The following is a 15,057-nucleotide window of genomic DNA, read 5'->3' as shown; positions in this document are numbered from 1 at the left end:
AGATTTGAACAGAGACTCAAAGGGGAAGAAGGTGAAGGGAACTAGCTCACACCTTAATGAAGAAGATTTCAGCTGAGGAACTGGTTAGAGCAAAAACCCTAGGGTGACATGCCTGGTGTATTTGAGGAACAGCAAAAGAGGGTACTGTTGCTGGAATAGAGTAAGCGATGGAGAGAGTAATAGGAGCTGAAATTAGAGATAATAGGGAATTATATGTAAGGAGGGCCTTGTGGGCCATTGGAAGGACTTCAGTTTTTACTGATTGAATTGGGGAAACCATTGTGGGGTTTTGAGCGCAAGAATGATTTGATCTTACTTAAAAGGATCTGGCTGATGTGTAAAAAATAGATTGAAGGAGGGCAAAGATGGAAGGAAGGAGCTCAATGGTTAGAAGACTGTTGTAGAATTCCAAGTGAGAGAGGATAGTAGCTTGGATCGTGAGGGCTAGAAGTACCCACATTTTGGATATCCAGTAGGATTTGTTGACAAATTGTACGTGGGAATAAGGGAGGAGAAGGCAAGAGTCTTTGAGAAGACTCAAAGTTTTTGTTCTGGCAATTGGAACAACCAAATTGCTATCACCTAATTTGAATATGCAACTGTGAGCAAAAACTGACAACACCGCTTCTCTCATGGAGCTTAAATATTGTTGGGAGATTTCTGTCTTATGAAGAATACATTGGTATATGTATAGAATATCTCTGGAATAATATTTGAGAAACTGAAAAGTGCTTAGCTTTGAGGAGAGGGCCTGGGAATCTAAAGTGAGAGGGAGACATCACAGTTTGACCTTTAGTCTTTTTTTTTTAAACCGATACATGTATATCTTAAATTATTTAAAAAACTTTTTATAGGAGTACAATATATATATATATATATACAGAAGTATGTGCATAAGTGTTCAGCTTGCTGAATTTTCAGACTGGACATTACTGTGTAACGAGCATCCAGATCAAGTAACAGAACATTACCAACCCCAGAAGCCCCTCAGACTCTCTTCTAGTAACTACGCACCTTTCCTCCTAAGGATAAACCGCTATCCTGATTTCTAATATATACCTTGTTTTGGCCTGTTTTGGTAATTAATGAAAGTGGGAATCATGCAGTGCAAGCTCTTCATGTCATTTCTTCCCTTACCGTATGTTTGTGAAATTCATATCATCACATGTAATTGTAGTTCATTCTTACCTGAATGAACCTGTAGTTCATTCAACCATGCATTTTGGTTGTGTTGCATTTGTGAATATACCATACTTTATTTATCTATTCTTCTATTGATGGGCTCTTAAATTATTTATTAATGCCTGATTATTGTTAACTTAGTCAAATTTATACATAAGTTAACTTTCAATACTGTAATGTTAAATGAGCTTTTCTTGAGTTTTAGTGATATCTCTGTTTTCGTTGTTTCTTTAAAAAGTTTATAAGAAATATCATCTTCTCTTTTCTAGGATGATTGTAGAGTTGTCTTAGCAAAACAAGAAATTACAAGGTTACTGGAAACGTTGCAAAAGCAGCAGCAGCAGTTTACAGAGGTTGCAGATCACATTCAGTTAGATGCCAGCATCCCTGTCACTTTTACAAAGGTAATATATTCTATACTTTGTTTTTAGGTGTGTTTTTGAATAAATCATAATTGTTTTACATTCCATGATAATCAACTAAGAGACAACTAAGAAATGAACCACAGAATTAGGGAAAAAAAATTACTGTATCAGTGGAAAATAGAAGGTGGTATAATGAGTCTCCCTGTATTATCACCTACTTGAACAATTAAAAACTTTTAATTTCATCTACCCTTTCCCCTAGTCTCTTTCTACCTACAGTCTCCCAGGTTATTTTGAAACAAACCCCAGCATATTTCATCCTAATATATCATTTCATCTATGTAATATTTTCACGTTTCTAAAACACGGATTCTGTTCTCTTTTTCAAAACACAACAAAATTAGAAATGGATCATGTCCTAAATAATACTCTCTAATAATATCTATTAGATTTCCCAGATTGTTAAAAAAAATTTTTTTAGGTTTGAGACAAAATCCAGCAAGGTGCGTATTTGGCATTTGGTTCATATGTTTTGGTCTCTTTTCAAGTAGATTCCCCCTAATTTAAAAAGGTACATGTATTCCATTTTGCTCTCTAGTTTTAGAGAGTGGCTTTTTTTTTTTTAATTTATTTATTTTTGGTTGCGTTGGGTCTTGGTTACTGTGCGCAGGCTTTTTCTACTTGCAGCGAGCGGGGGCTACTCTTTGTTGTGGTGCGTGGACTTTTCACTGCAGTGTCTTTTCTTGTTTCGGAGCACGGGCTCTAGGCGCGTGGGCTTCAGTAGTTGTGGCTCGCGGGCTCTAGAGCGCAGGTTCAGTAGTTGTGGCGCCCAGGCTTAGTTGCTCCACGGCATGTGGGATCTTCCCGGACCAGGGCTGTAACCCATGTCCCCTGCATTGGCAGGAGGATTCCTAACCACTGCCCCACCTGGGAAGTCCTAGGGAGTGGCTTTTAAAACTTTTTAAATCTCGTTTTATAATTATGTGAAACATTCACATGGTCCAGAATCAAATCTACAAAGCAAGGTTCATTCAGAGAAGTCTAACTTATATTCCTGACCCTGCCACCCTTTTCTTCCCTTCTCCATAGAAAACCATTAAGAATTTTTGTTAGTTTTATTCGTCATTTTAAAAAAGTAGAGAAATATATTTGCATGCACACTCCCCATTTTTTTTTAGTTTTTTATTTTTTTTTGCGGTACGCAGGCCTCTCACTGTTGTGGCCTATCCCATTACGGAGCACAGGCTCCAGACGCGCAGGCTCAGCAGCCTTGGCTCATGGGCCCAGCCGCTCCGCGGCATGTGGGATCTTCCCGGACCGGGGCACGAACCCGTGTCCCCTGCATCGGCAGGCGGACTCTCAACCACTGCGCCACGAGGGAAGCCCCACACTCCCCATATTTAAAGGTAGAATACTGTACCTACTTCTCCAGCTTGTACTTTTCACTGAAGTGTACATCCTGGAGGTCAGTCCATAGCAGTATATAGTGACATTTTCTGTTCCCTTTTACAGCTGCAAGGTACTTTATTGTGAGGATGTACATTTTTTTATTATGGTGAAAAACACATAATATAAAATTTACCATCTTAACCACTTTTTAAGTGTTTAGTTCAGTATTGTTAAGTGTGTTCACATTGTGTGAAACATTTCCAGAAATTTTTCATCTTAAAAAACTGAAACTATACCTTCTAAACAATGACTCCCCTGTTACCCGCTTCTCACTAGCTCCTGGTAACCACCACTCTACTTTCTATTTCTTTGTATTTGACTGCTCTAAATTTATCATGCAAGTGGGATCATATAGTATTTGTCTTTTTGTGACTGGCTTATTTCACTTAGCATTATGTCCTTAAAGTGCACCCATGTTGTAGCATGTGACACAATTTCCTTCTATTTTGTCTAAATAATATTTCATTGTTTGTATATACCACATTTTGTATCCATTCATCTATCGATGGATATTTGGGTTACTTCACCTCTTGGCTATTGTGAATAGTGCTGCTATGAACATGGGTGTACAGATATCTCTTTGAGGCTTTGCCTTCAATTCTTTTGGATAAATTCCCAGAAGTGGGACTACTGGATCATATGGTAGTTCTATTGTTAATTTTCTGAGGAAATGCTATACTGTTTTCCATAGTGGTTGCATCATATTATGTAAATCCCACCAACATAATATGGTCCAATTTCTCTACATTTTCACCAACACTTGTTATTTTCTGTTTGTTCTGGGGGGGTTTTTTGATAGTAAAACAGGATGGCTTACACTAGTAGCCATTCTAATTGGTGTAAGGTGATATCTCATTGTGGTTTTGATTTGCATTTCTCTGATGATAGTGATGTTGAGTATCATTTTCATATGCCTCTTGGCCAGTTCTTTGGAGAATTTTGTACAAGTCCTTTGCCTGTTTTTCTATTGAGTTATTTGATTTTTTTGTTGTTGAGTTGTAGGAGTTCTTTTTATATTCTGGATGTGAATCTATTATCAGATACATGATTTGCAAGTATCTTCTCCCATTCTGTAGTTTGTTTCTTCACTCTACTGATTGTGTCCTTTTATTCACAAAATTTTTAAGGTTGATCTAGTCCCATTTGTTTATTTTTGCTCTTGTTGATTGTGCTTTTGATGTCATATCCAGGAAATCATTGCCAAATCCAACGTTATGGAGCCTTTCTTCTGTGTTTTCTTCTAGGAGTTTTGTAGCTTTGGTTCTTATGTTTAGGGCTTTAATTCATTTATTTATAATCCAAGTATTTATAGTTGTTATATATTCTTTCTATATTTGCCCTTTTATCATTATATAATGAACTTCTTTGTCTCTTATAACAGTTTCTGACTTAAAATCTATTTTGTCTGATATTAGGATAGCCACCCCTGCTCTCTTCTGGGTATGATTTGCATCTCAAAGATTTGCATCTCTTTCCATCCTTTCACTTTCAGACTATGTATTTTCTTAGCTATAAAGTGAGTCTCTTGTAGATAGCATATTTTTGGATCTTGGTTTTTCACGCATTTAGTCAAGCTGTGTCTTTTGAGTGGAGAGTTAAGTCTGTTTAAAGTAATTATTGATAGGTAAATACTGTTGTCATTTTGTTCATTGTTTTCTGCATAACTTGATAGTTTTTTTTGTTTCACCTTTCCTCTTTCATTGCCTTCTTTTGTGTTTTATTGATTTTTTTATAGTGTCATATTTGATTCCCTTCTCTTTTCCTTTGGTGTATATTCTGTGGATTTTTTGTGTGTGTGGTTACCATTGCAATTACATAAAACATCTTAGTTATAACATTCTATTTTAAACTGATAGCAGTTTAACTTCAGTTGCATACGAAAACCCTATTCTTTCACAGCTCCATCCCCCTGTACTTTATGTTATTGATGTCACAAATTACATCTTTATTGTACACCTATTAGCACAGGCTTATAGTTTTTTTTCATGTGTTTGTTATTTCAATTCTGTGAAGAATTAAATTTATGCACCCAAATTATAATACAGGTTACTATTTTTCCATGTAGTTATTGTTATCATTTTAGATTTTCATATGGCTTCATGTTGCTGTCTAGCGTCCTTTCATTTCAACTTGAAGGACTCCTTTAGCATTTCTTATAGAGCAGGTCTAGTGGTAATGACTCCCTCAGATTTTGTTTTTCTGGGAAAGTCTTGATTTTTCCTTCATTTCGAAGGACAGTTTTGCCATATATAGCATTCTTGGTTGACAGTTTTTTTCTTTCAGCACTTTGAATGTATCATCCCACTCTTTCTGGCCTGCAGTGTTTCTGCTGAGAAATTTGTTAATCATCAAATTTATGTGATGAGTCACTTTTCTCTTGCTGCTTTCAAGATTATCCTGTTTTTGACTTTTGACAGTTGGATTATAATGTGTCTCAGTGTGGGTCTCTTTGGACTTATCTGAGTTGGAACTGAGCTTCTAGAATTTTTATGTCCATTTCTTTCCTCAGATTGGGAAGTTTTCAGCCATTGTATCTTCAAGTAAGATCTCTTTGCCCCTTTATTTCTGTATCCCCCTTCTGGGATTCCCATTCCCATATGTCTCTTAGGGTCTTTTCACTTTTCTTCATTCTTTTTTCTTTTTCCTCCTCTAACTCCATTAGTTCAGATTACATGTCTTTTAAAAAACTAATCCTTGCAAAAATCCTATGTAAGTTTGGTACAATTTTTAATCCCCATTTTACAGATGGGAGAAGTCAGGCAGAGAGGTCATGCAGCTAGCAATATATACAAGTATGTTCATTGCAGCATTATTTGTAATATCAAAAAATCAGAGATGACCTAATATCTCTCAGTTGGTGATTGGTTAAATAGTGGTACATGGAATATAATAAAGCAATTAAAAGAAAAAGGTAGGTCTATATGTTTTGAAATGAAAGGATTCCATAATGTACTATTGAGTGCAAAAAGTAGTTGCAGTGTGTATTTTTTTTTTTTTTAAGTATATCTGATTTGTGTATGTCAACCAATGTCTGCACAGGAAGATATCTTGAGGGATATATGTGAAATTGTTAACAGTGGATATTTATGGGAAGTGAGTATCACTTTTCATTTTTAATTAATACATTTAACACAGAATGAAAAATCTTATTTAAAGAAGATTCAGTTGAGTTAGAAAATCTGGGAAAAATAAGTGGGTATGTGTATTTTTTTTAACTTATATAAAAACAAAGTAAGTAGTAAGTTTTACTAAGCTAAGATTTAGCAAAGCAATGAGGATTGATTTCCTCTTTCTAAAGATCAGAATAAGGGTATTTTAATAGGGGACTATAACTTTGATTTTAATGGATTAAGGAATGAGTAGGAGACACAATAATTAACAAAGGTATTTTATAAATAAAAGTGTAAGTACTAATACTTTTAACTCCATATCAAAATAAAAAGATTAATTTTTTAAAAAATTATAGGACAATAGAGTTCACATTGGACCCAAAATGGAAATTCGAGTTGTTACGTTAGGATTAGATGGTGCTGGAAAAACTACTATTTTGTTTAAATTAAAACAGGATGAGTTCATGCAGCCTATTCCAACAATTGGTAAGTATAAGTATTGCTTTTACCTTAATGGACATTTTACAGACAAACCCTAGCTTTCAGCTGAGTTCTTTGGGACTTATTTTATGTCAGTCTGGTTTGGAGATTGGCTCTAAGACACCAGCATTTCAGAGAAAAAATGCAAGATTCAGTGGCTGTGGGATTGAAATGTGGATGGGGAGGATAGCAAGAAGGAACAGAATATTGGTGGGACAGTTGGAAGGAATAAAGGATTGATAACCCTGCTGAGGATTAGGGTAGTGATGCAGATCTGGTACTTGGGTGTCAAGGTCTTAAGGACTCTGGTGGATTAGAGGGCTAACCCTGGTTAAAGGTATACATTTCCCCACGCATGTTTGTCACGAGTGGAGTTGGTTGCAGAGCAGTAGATAGTGCTGTATGCAGATAATTTGTAAGTCACAGTTATAAACAGGGTTGCCTGTGTTTGGTGTGTAAATGTAAGTTCAGTATTAAAGTAAGTTTTTTTAAAAACAGGTTTTAATGTGGAAACTGTAGAATATAAAAATCTAAAGTTCACCATTTGGGATGTAGGTGGAAAACATAAATTAAGACCATTGTGGAAACATTATTACCTCAATACCCAAGGTAAGAGTGTAAAAATTACATCTTAATTTTTCAGATTTTTAGGATGCCAGTTCAGTTTTCAATTCATTGATTTAGCTAATAAAACTGATATTTTAGCATTGATTAAAAACGTGACTATACCTTTAAATATTGGTAGCAAGCTCCACATTATTAAGAAAATTAAGGTGGATAGACTGGGTTATGTACTCTGGTTTATTTCATGAAAAACCATAATTTAGCATAAAGACCAAATTTATCTTATATATGTAGGTAATTAAGGGTACTTTCCCCTTGCTGCTCTTAACAGTTAAAGTATATTATTAGTGTTCATGAGAGCATGATCACTGGCAATATTGTGTTATAGGGTTGAATTTGTGGTATATAGTTCTCTTGCTCTATTCAATTAAATTCAACTCAACAGTTATCCCATTATAATCTCTCAATAGCTCCACTCCTTCATTTCTATTCACAATTAGTTATTATCTGCAGAAGAAACTACAGTGGTTTGCTTTTGACCAAACTGTGTTATATCACATATATTCCACTTAGCATTTATTCACACTTGGGCCCCATTCTACACTTTGCCTCTTATACCCCAACATAAAGCTTATTATGTTCATGCTACCTGTTGCATATGTCATCCTATTTTCCACCTAGAAGAAAGACTAGATAATTTTTACTTTGGGATTCTTGATATTAAGTTTAGTATGAGACAGTGATTTAGGGGACAAAATGGAATTTTGAACATGAGGAATGGTTGAAAGTCTGGGATGTTTAGCTACCATAAGGTAGCTGGAAAGATTTCAAAAGAGAATTAATTCAGTAGATATTTATGAAGTTTCTGCTGTGTATTTTGAGCACAATCTGTGGAAAGTGCTGTGCCGGGCACCTAGAGAGAATACTTGGGAGAGATAAAGATGGTGATTTATTTATTTTTAAAACACTATCTTTTGGTAAAGCAAGTAGTAATCGAAGAAATAACATCAGTAGGTAGATCATAAGAGCTACATTTTCATTCATTAAGAGAAATATATTAAATCATATGCACAACAATCTGTGTTTGGTAGGCAAGCATTGTAAATCCTGTTACAGAGGGGGAAACAACAGCTGAAAAGTTAGGCGAACTGTTTGAGATTATATCATTAATTATTGCTAGGTGTTCCTGTAATAAGCAGCCTTTCTGTGAAAATAATGATGGTAGACTAACCATAATATATTAATGAGAACATTAAAATATTTAGTCCATTTACTGAAATTTAACAAGTGACTAAATGAATATTTTTCTCTTTTTTTGGTAGCTGTTGTATTTGTTGTTGATAGCAGTCATAGAGACAGAGTTAGTGAAGCACACAGTGAACTTGCAAAGTTGTTAACAGAAAAAGAACTCCGAGATGCTTTGCTACTGATTTTTGCTAACAAACAGGTAACACATTTTTATTTCAGAATATTTATTTTAGCATTCCACATTGTAAGTAGCTGTTAAGATTTCAAGGGAAATAATTCAGTAGATATAAAATTTCTGCTCTGTATTTTGAGTACAATCTATATGGAAGGTGCTGTACTTGGTACCTTGGAATATACAGAAGGAAATAAAGTAGTTGATGCTCACTAGAAACTCCTATGTATTTAGGTAAGCATGTTGTGTATATTTTTAATACAAAGAAAATTGCTAAGTGACTTCAGTAATATTAACAGTGTTAAGGAAAATTGGAGAGTAGTTCTAGAGGTGGTATTTTGTAAGATTTGTAAAAAGTAGGATTTGAATTGAAACTATAAGAGTTGAAATTATGGATAAGACTTTGAGTTAATTTGTGAAGGAAAGAACACTGCAGGCAGGAAAAAGTATATTTAGGGAGCACGAAGGAGATCTGTATGTGAGGGGTAGGTAGAGGATGAAGACATTCTAGAGTAACAGAGGAGGTTGTGTGATAAAGGCCTGACAGGGCCAGGCTGAGAAATTTAGGTTATATTCTATGAGTAAAGGAGAACCATTAAAAGTTGGTCGTAAGATCATATTAGTGTTTTAGGATTGTAATTTTGGGGGTAGGATGTAGAATTAATCAGGGGCAAGGGAATAGAGACAGGCAGATGCAGTAAATTGCTGCAGTAATTCAAGTGACAGTTAACAAGATCCTGAATTAAAGGAATGGAAGGGTAGAAGCAGACTGAAGAAACTTTATGGACATAGAATAGTTAGAATTTGGTGACCAAATGGAGAGGATGAAGGACGGGGAGTAGCTGAAGATTCTTAGATTTTGGGACTAAGCTTCTGGGAGGATGAGAATGCTTTTCTTTAGTGCAATAGGGGGGCTTAGATGTCATAAGAAGGAAGAGTAGGATGGACAGGGAATTTCCCCTTAATAAAAAAAAAAAAGCAAACCATTAAGAGCTGATATACTTCACTTTATTTATGATTAAAGATATGCAAATAAGACAGAGTGAAATACCATTTTCCACTTATCATATTGTTAAAGATGAAAATGTTTGATAATCCTCAGACCTGCATACACTGCTGGTGTGGTTATTAAAAGGAGACATTTTCTTGGAGGGCAATATGGCAGTACTTTGTCAAAGTTTTAGGTGCATATACCCTTTTACCCTGTAATTCTATCTCTAGTAATGTATTCTGCAAAGAGATATCCTAAGGTTATCTTAGAGATAATTTTGTAAATGTATGTATGTAAAAATACATGTTTATATGAATGTGTATGCATATGTAATAGCACATAAGCACACATCTTCAATCTAAATATTCGGTATAGGACTGGTTAAGAAAATTATGTTGCACCTACAGTGGAATGCAATACAGATGTTAAAAATAATATGGAAAATCTGCTTGTCCTGATAATGGAAAGATATCTTTATTTTCAAGATATGTGTTAAGTAAAAAACAAAAAAAGAGAGTATGTTCCTGTTTATTTGCGTGAGTGTGCATGGCAGTTTTCTGAAAAATATGAAAGAAGTTGTTACTGATGATTGCTTCTGAGAAGAAGGGGGTATTTGGAGAGCTTTTTTTTTTTTTGCTGATCGTTGCTTCTGGGAAGAAGGGGTATTCAGAGGTATTTGGAGAGGTTTTTATTTTTATTTTTTGGCTGTGCCACATCGTAGTGTCCTAAGGGATTGAACCCGGGCCCCTGGGAGCAAGAGTGCTGAGTCCTAACCACTGGACCACCAGGGAATTCCGTGGAGAGTTTAATAAACTCTTTACTATATAAACCCTATGTAAAAGCCATTTCTTACAATGTACATGTATTAATTTTTTTTTAATTGATGCCTTATAATGACCTCGGCAGTTTTTTCGCTCAGGGGGCACAGCCTTTATTGATTTCATTGCAAGACTTCTTACAGACTATCTATATTATAACCAAAACTCAAATTTTTTCTCATTAATCTCAAAATAATTACTGAAAGTTGAATTTAGGTTTTAACTTTAGTATAGGCTTCTGTTGGAATGGTACCAACAGAACTGTAAATAAATAACAATAATTACAAATATGATAATTTTGATGGACTGATTAAAATTCTGATGTGTATATATCTTTCAGGACGTTGCTGGAGCTCTGTCAGTAGAAGAAATCACTGAACTTCTTAGTCTCCATAAATTGTGCTGTGGCCGAAGCTGGTATATTCAGGGCTGTGATGCTCGAAGTGGTATGGGACTGTATGAAGGGTTGGACTGGCTCTCACGGCAACTTGTGGCTGCTGGAGTATTGGATGTTGCCTGATTTTAAATGCAGCAGTTGTTTAAAGTTTTGTGGTTATGAGTTATTTTGCACGTAATATGATGTAAGAAATTATACATCTCAAAGGTAGTTAATTTACGATGTATATATAAAAGGAATTTTAGTTTGGGAATTCAGTACAATATCACTTTTAAAAAACTGTAGTAAAATTTAAATATCTGATAGAGCAGATTAAATTGGATTAAATAGGGACTTACTGGGTATACATTTTTTTTCAACGTACAATAGTTTTTCAGATTATATGTGACCCATATATTGGGAAAGAAGTAGTCACAAAGAGTAGGTGAAAGTTTATTCTTTCCAAGGAAAAAGGATAGCCAACTGAATGCCTAATGGAACCTCTGTATGAAGCAAGTGAAGCATGGCTTCTTCAACTTGGCTTTTCACTGGATTTTGGCAGTATTTAGTAGCAAAACTGGCAGTGACTTAATGAAATACAATTCAAACTGCATCTTTGAGTAATAGGATTACTTTAACGTTCAGTATAACAGAACACGTTTAATGCTAAGAACTATAAGCTATAGAAAATTAATATTTTATAGTGTTTTATTAAAGCTCTCCTAAAGCCTTTTGTATAAAACCCAGTGAGTCAGAATGAAATGTAATCTAACTAGGCCTGATGTTCGATTAGTGCTACACTGAAGAACAATTAATAATAAAATTGTGAAAGTCAGTTATATTCTAGTTGATCTTCACTTATGAAAGACCCATTTGCAGGGCTGAACCTGAATGTATTATTTCCCAGGTCAGAGCTCTAAATTCGTCCTTCTGTTTTTCAGTATATTTAAAGTACTTAGCATTATGTCTTTTAAAAATAATATTGCATCTTCAGTGAGAATGACTATAGGTAAAATGTAGTAAGTTACACACAGAAACGAGGGTTGGTTTTACATAAAAGGTAGAGATATAAGTAGAAAACTACCTCTACCACAGAGAAGTTATTTATGCAGTGGAAAATGCTTATTACAATTACTTTAAAATGTTTTCCCAAAATAAGTGTATTTATGTTAACAATAAATGTGATCAAGGCTTTTCATGACAAGGCCTTGAAAAGTTGTTTGAGAAACAACATGTCTAAGGAAAAGAAATGTTCAAAAAGTTTACATCACATTTATTATGCAGTGTTGAGTAGAAGTTTAAAAAGTTTGTGCTCTTTACTGTTTTTCATTTTTTAAGGAAACTCCCTTATTATGGCAGTACGATTTATATTTAAACATACCTAGGTTGAATTTTATGGTTTTTGTTTTTCTTTTTAAATGCTCTTTATACTTTAGGATGAGGTTAAATCCTAAACCTTATTATTTGAAACGCTATGAGGACATTGATGTCTGACGGTAAGATGTGACTCCTGGGTGGCACTGTTTTGGTTCAGTCTCTTCAAATGTACTTTTGTTTAAAAACAACAAAACTTTTAGAAAACAAAGCATCAAAAAAAAAGTCTGTCAGTATTATGGGCAGTGTGTAAATAAGTAATATTACATCCTTTGTTTTTCAAGTAAAAGGTCATGCTGTTACAAGTGTAGTTTGTGCATGTAAGTTAATACTTCTGAATTAAATTAACATTTGACTGATTGCAATAACTGTGAAAAATAAAAAAGGTGTTACATTTGCCTGTGAGCCCTTGAACTGTTTTCTCTACTAGGTAATTGGAAAAAAGAAGTCTAACACTAACATGTAAACTTGCATTTTCCTTGTAAATTAAGTTTGTTTTACCAATTTTGCTTAACTTTAAAATCCACATTCCTAGCATATTTCTAAAACACAATTTAAAAATTGTGTTTAGACTTGATTATAACATACATGATAGTACTGTTTGTTAGTATTTTTTTAAGAAATACTTTTCTCAGGCTCTTATTACTATTTGTGGTTGTATTCTTTCACTAATTATTAGTTAAGATTGTGCTTGCTAGTTCCCTCTGGGAAATGTCAAACTTCAGAGAGGTTTTAAATGCAGTCTATTTGGATTTGCCTCCTGGCACTGAATTTCTGTATCAAGCCTAAATATTATTGTATGGTTTATGTAAAGCAGGTTTTTCAAGTGTGTAGTCTTGGTCTGTAATTCTGGAATGCTTTATAATTACTAGAAGCCGTTATTTGCATTACACATATGATCAGTATAGACAGCAATAAAATGTTAAAATCATTTTAAAGAAGTCCTATTATTATTCTAAAAATTCTGTTTCTTGAACCATCTATATAGTAGTATTGCTAGTAACCAACTAAAGTTGTATTTGTGCTGTGGTTAAGAGAAAACAAAATGGGATAGGGATTGACTTGTATGACAAATTTGAGATATACTTTATTAAAAATTTAGAAATACCATTCTGTCATTCCATATTTGCAATTTGTCAAATTTAAGTATTATAACTGTAGTGTTTTTAGAGAGCTAAAATTTTGCATTGAACAAAGTGACATTATTGCTTTTTAAATTTAACCTTGTTTCACACAAGAACATAGCATTTTAAATAACTGTTTTTAGAAGAGGGCTTGGAAAACTTAGCTATATCCGATGAGCTAATGTTGCTAAAACACTTTTTTTTTTTTTTTTTTTTTTTTTTTGCGGTACGCGGGCCTCTCACTGTTGTGGCTTCTCCCGTTGCGGAGCGCAGGCTCAGTGGCCATGGTTCACGGGCCCAGCCGCTCCGCAGCATGTGGGATCTTCCCGGACCGCCGGGGCATGAACCCATGTCCCCTGCATGGACAGGCGGACTCTCAACCACTGCGTCACCAGGGAAGCCCCTAAAACACTTATGTGACACTGAGATACTTCTCAATTTGCAAAGTGGTAATAAGGAAGAAGATATCTGTACTTTTCCCTAAAAGAATAATGAATGAAAAGGACTAATAAGTATCAGATGGTATCTTGCTAATAATTTAAAACATGCTTTAAAAAAAGACATCTGGCAGTGTAGGTTTTTAGGTCTACTGATTATGTTAAATTTGTGACATGGAATGGAAAAATTCATTAATCAAATATGATTTTCACTCAAAGCAAAATAATTTTATTTTGGGAAGAATGAGGCATCACTACCACCACTTGGTGGCAGTATTACCAAAAATTAGGATTAAGCTTTTAGGAATGAATTGATAGGTAGGTAAGTCTGAACACCTAAAATTAGGGAGAAAAGGTAAATGTCATAGTGAAGAGTCATTTTCTGTCCATAATTTAGTTCTTTTTAAAAGGAGGACACAATATTAATTTAAAGTTAGCACAGTTTGGCATGTTCTTCCATCACAGTTTATGGTACAAAAATAGGTAAAGGAAATAATCCTGCTGATCAGTAGAAGGAAAAATGTAAGCTTAGATATAAAGCATAAGAATGTGAATTCCCTAAACACGTCTGTTGAATCTGTTCCTCTTATAAGTTCTTAAGAGTCTGTCTGGAAAGTAGAAGCAGTGATTCTGAAGTAATTTATGAGGGTAAATGAAGAATAAATGAATTGGACTCATAAGACTTGGACTCATATTGTTTTATTGCTCCAATTTCTACTAATCTCTTCATTGTTAGATATTAACATTTTTACTCAATATATACTTTCTTGATGGTATATTTAGTAAGGTAAGAAAAGATATACTACATAAACTGAAGACAAAAACTGTTCAGCTACATTAGAAAAACGATGTGAAAATAGTAAATGAATCAGTATATAAAACCAAGGACTCAGGTGTTCATTTATTCTGATTTTTATATTTGAAGAATATTTCCTAATTATGAAGGAATTAAAACACTTCTGACCAAAGGCACTTCCTATTTATTTATTGAAGTTTTACTTACCACTACTTACTACTTAACAGTGATCAAAGGACAAAACTATTTGGCATGTAACACAAACCTTTTGTAAAAGGAAATGGTATATCACTGTCACATCCTGACCCTTTCTTATTGGATCTAAAGAATCATTTGAGGGCAGACTATCTGGCATATTTTTAAAAAACTAAGGAGCATATGCACACCATTCTCATTGTTTAATATGGTTTTAAGTCTCATGAGAAATTATTTATAAGGAGTGCTATTTGCCTGAATTTTGGTCCATTTCAGTTTATCACCTCAGGATGAGAAATGCTGCAAGAAAACTCAAAGGCAGAGTTTTTAAAAAATGGACTTTAATGAAAAATATAAAAATAAATCTTAAGAGCTT

General features: G+C 34.2%; 1 protein-coding gene across 1 annotated transcript in view; it reads left to right on the top strand.

The window, feature by feature from the left end:
* TRIM23 (tripartite motif containing 23) overlaps nt 1-11,122 on the top strand; it is a 36,687-nt gene extending 25,565 nt beyond the window's left edge. Inside the window, exons 7-11 of the mRNA XM_065873894.1 lie at nt 1,452-1,586; nt 6,463-6,592; nt 7,085-7,195; nt 8,473-8,597; nt 10,720-11,122. Of these exons, the coding sequence (XP_065729966.1) occupies nt 1,452-1,586; nt 6,463-6,592; nt 7,085-7,195; nt 8,473-8,597; nt 10,720-10,899 (681 nt within the window). The 3' untranslated portion in view covers nt 10,900-11,122. The remainder of the gene's footprint in view (nt 1-1,451; nt 1,587-6,462; nt 6,593-7,084; nt 7,196-8,472; nt 8,598-10,719) is intronic.
* Nucleotides 11,123-15,057: the final 3,935 nt, after the last annotated feature.

This window comes from Phocoena phocoena, chromosome 3, assembly GCF_963924675.1.
Source record: "Phocoena phocoena chromosome 3, mPhoPho1.1, whole genome shotgun sequence".
In the NCBI taxonomy this organism is placed as follows: Eukaryota; Metazoa; Chordata; class Mammalia; order Artiodactyla; family Phocoenidae; genus Phocoena; species Phocoena phocoena.
This window is presented reverse-complemented; position numbering and strand designations above follow the sequence as displayed.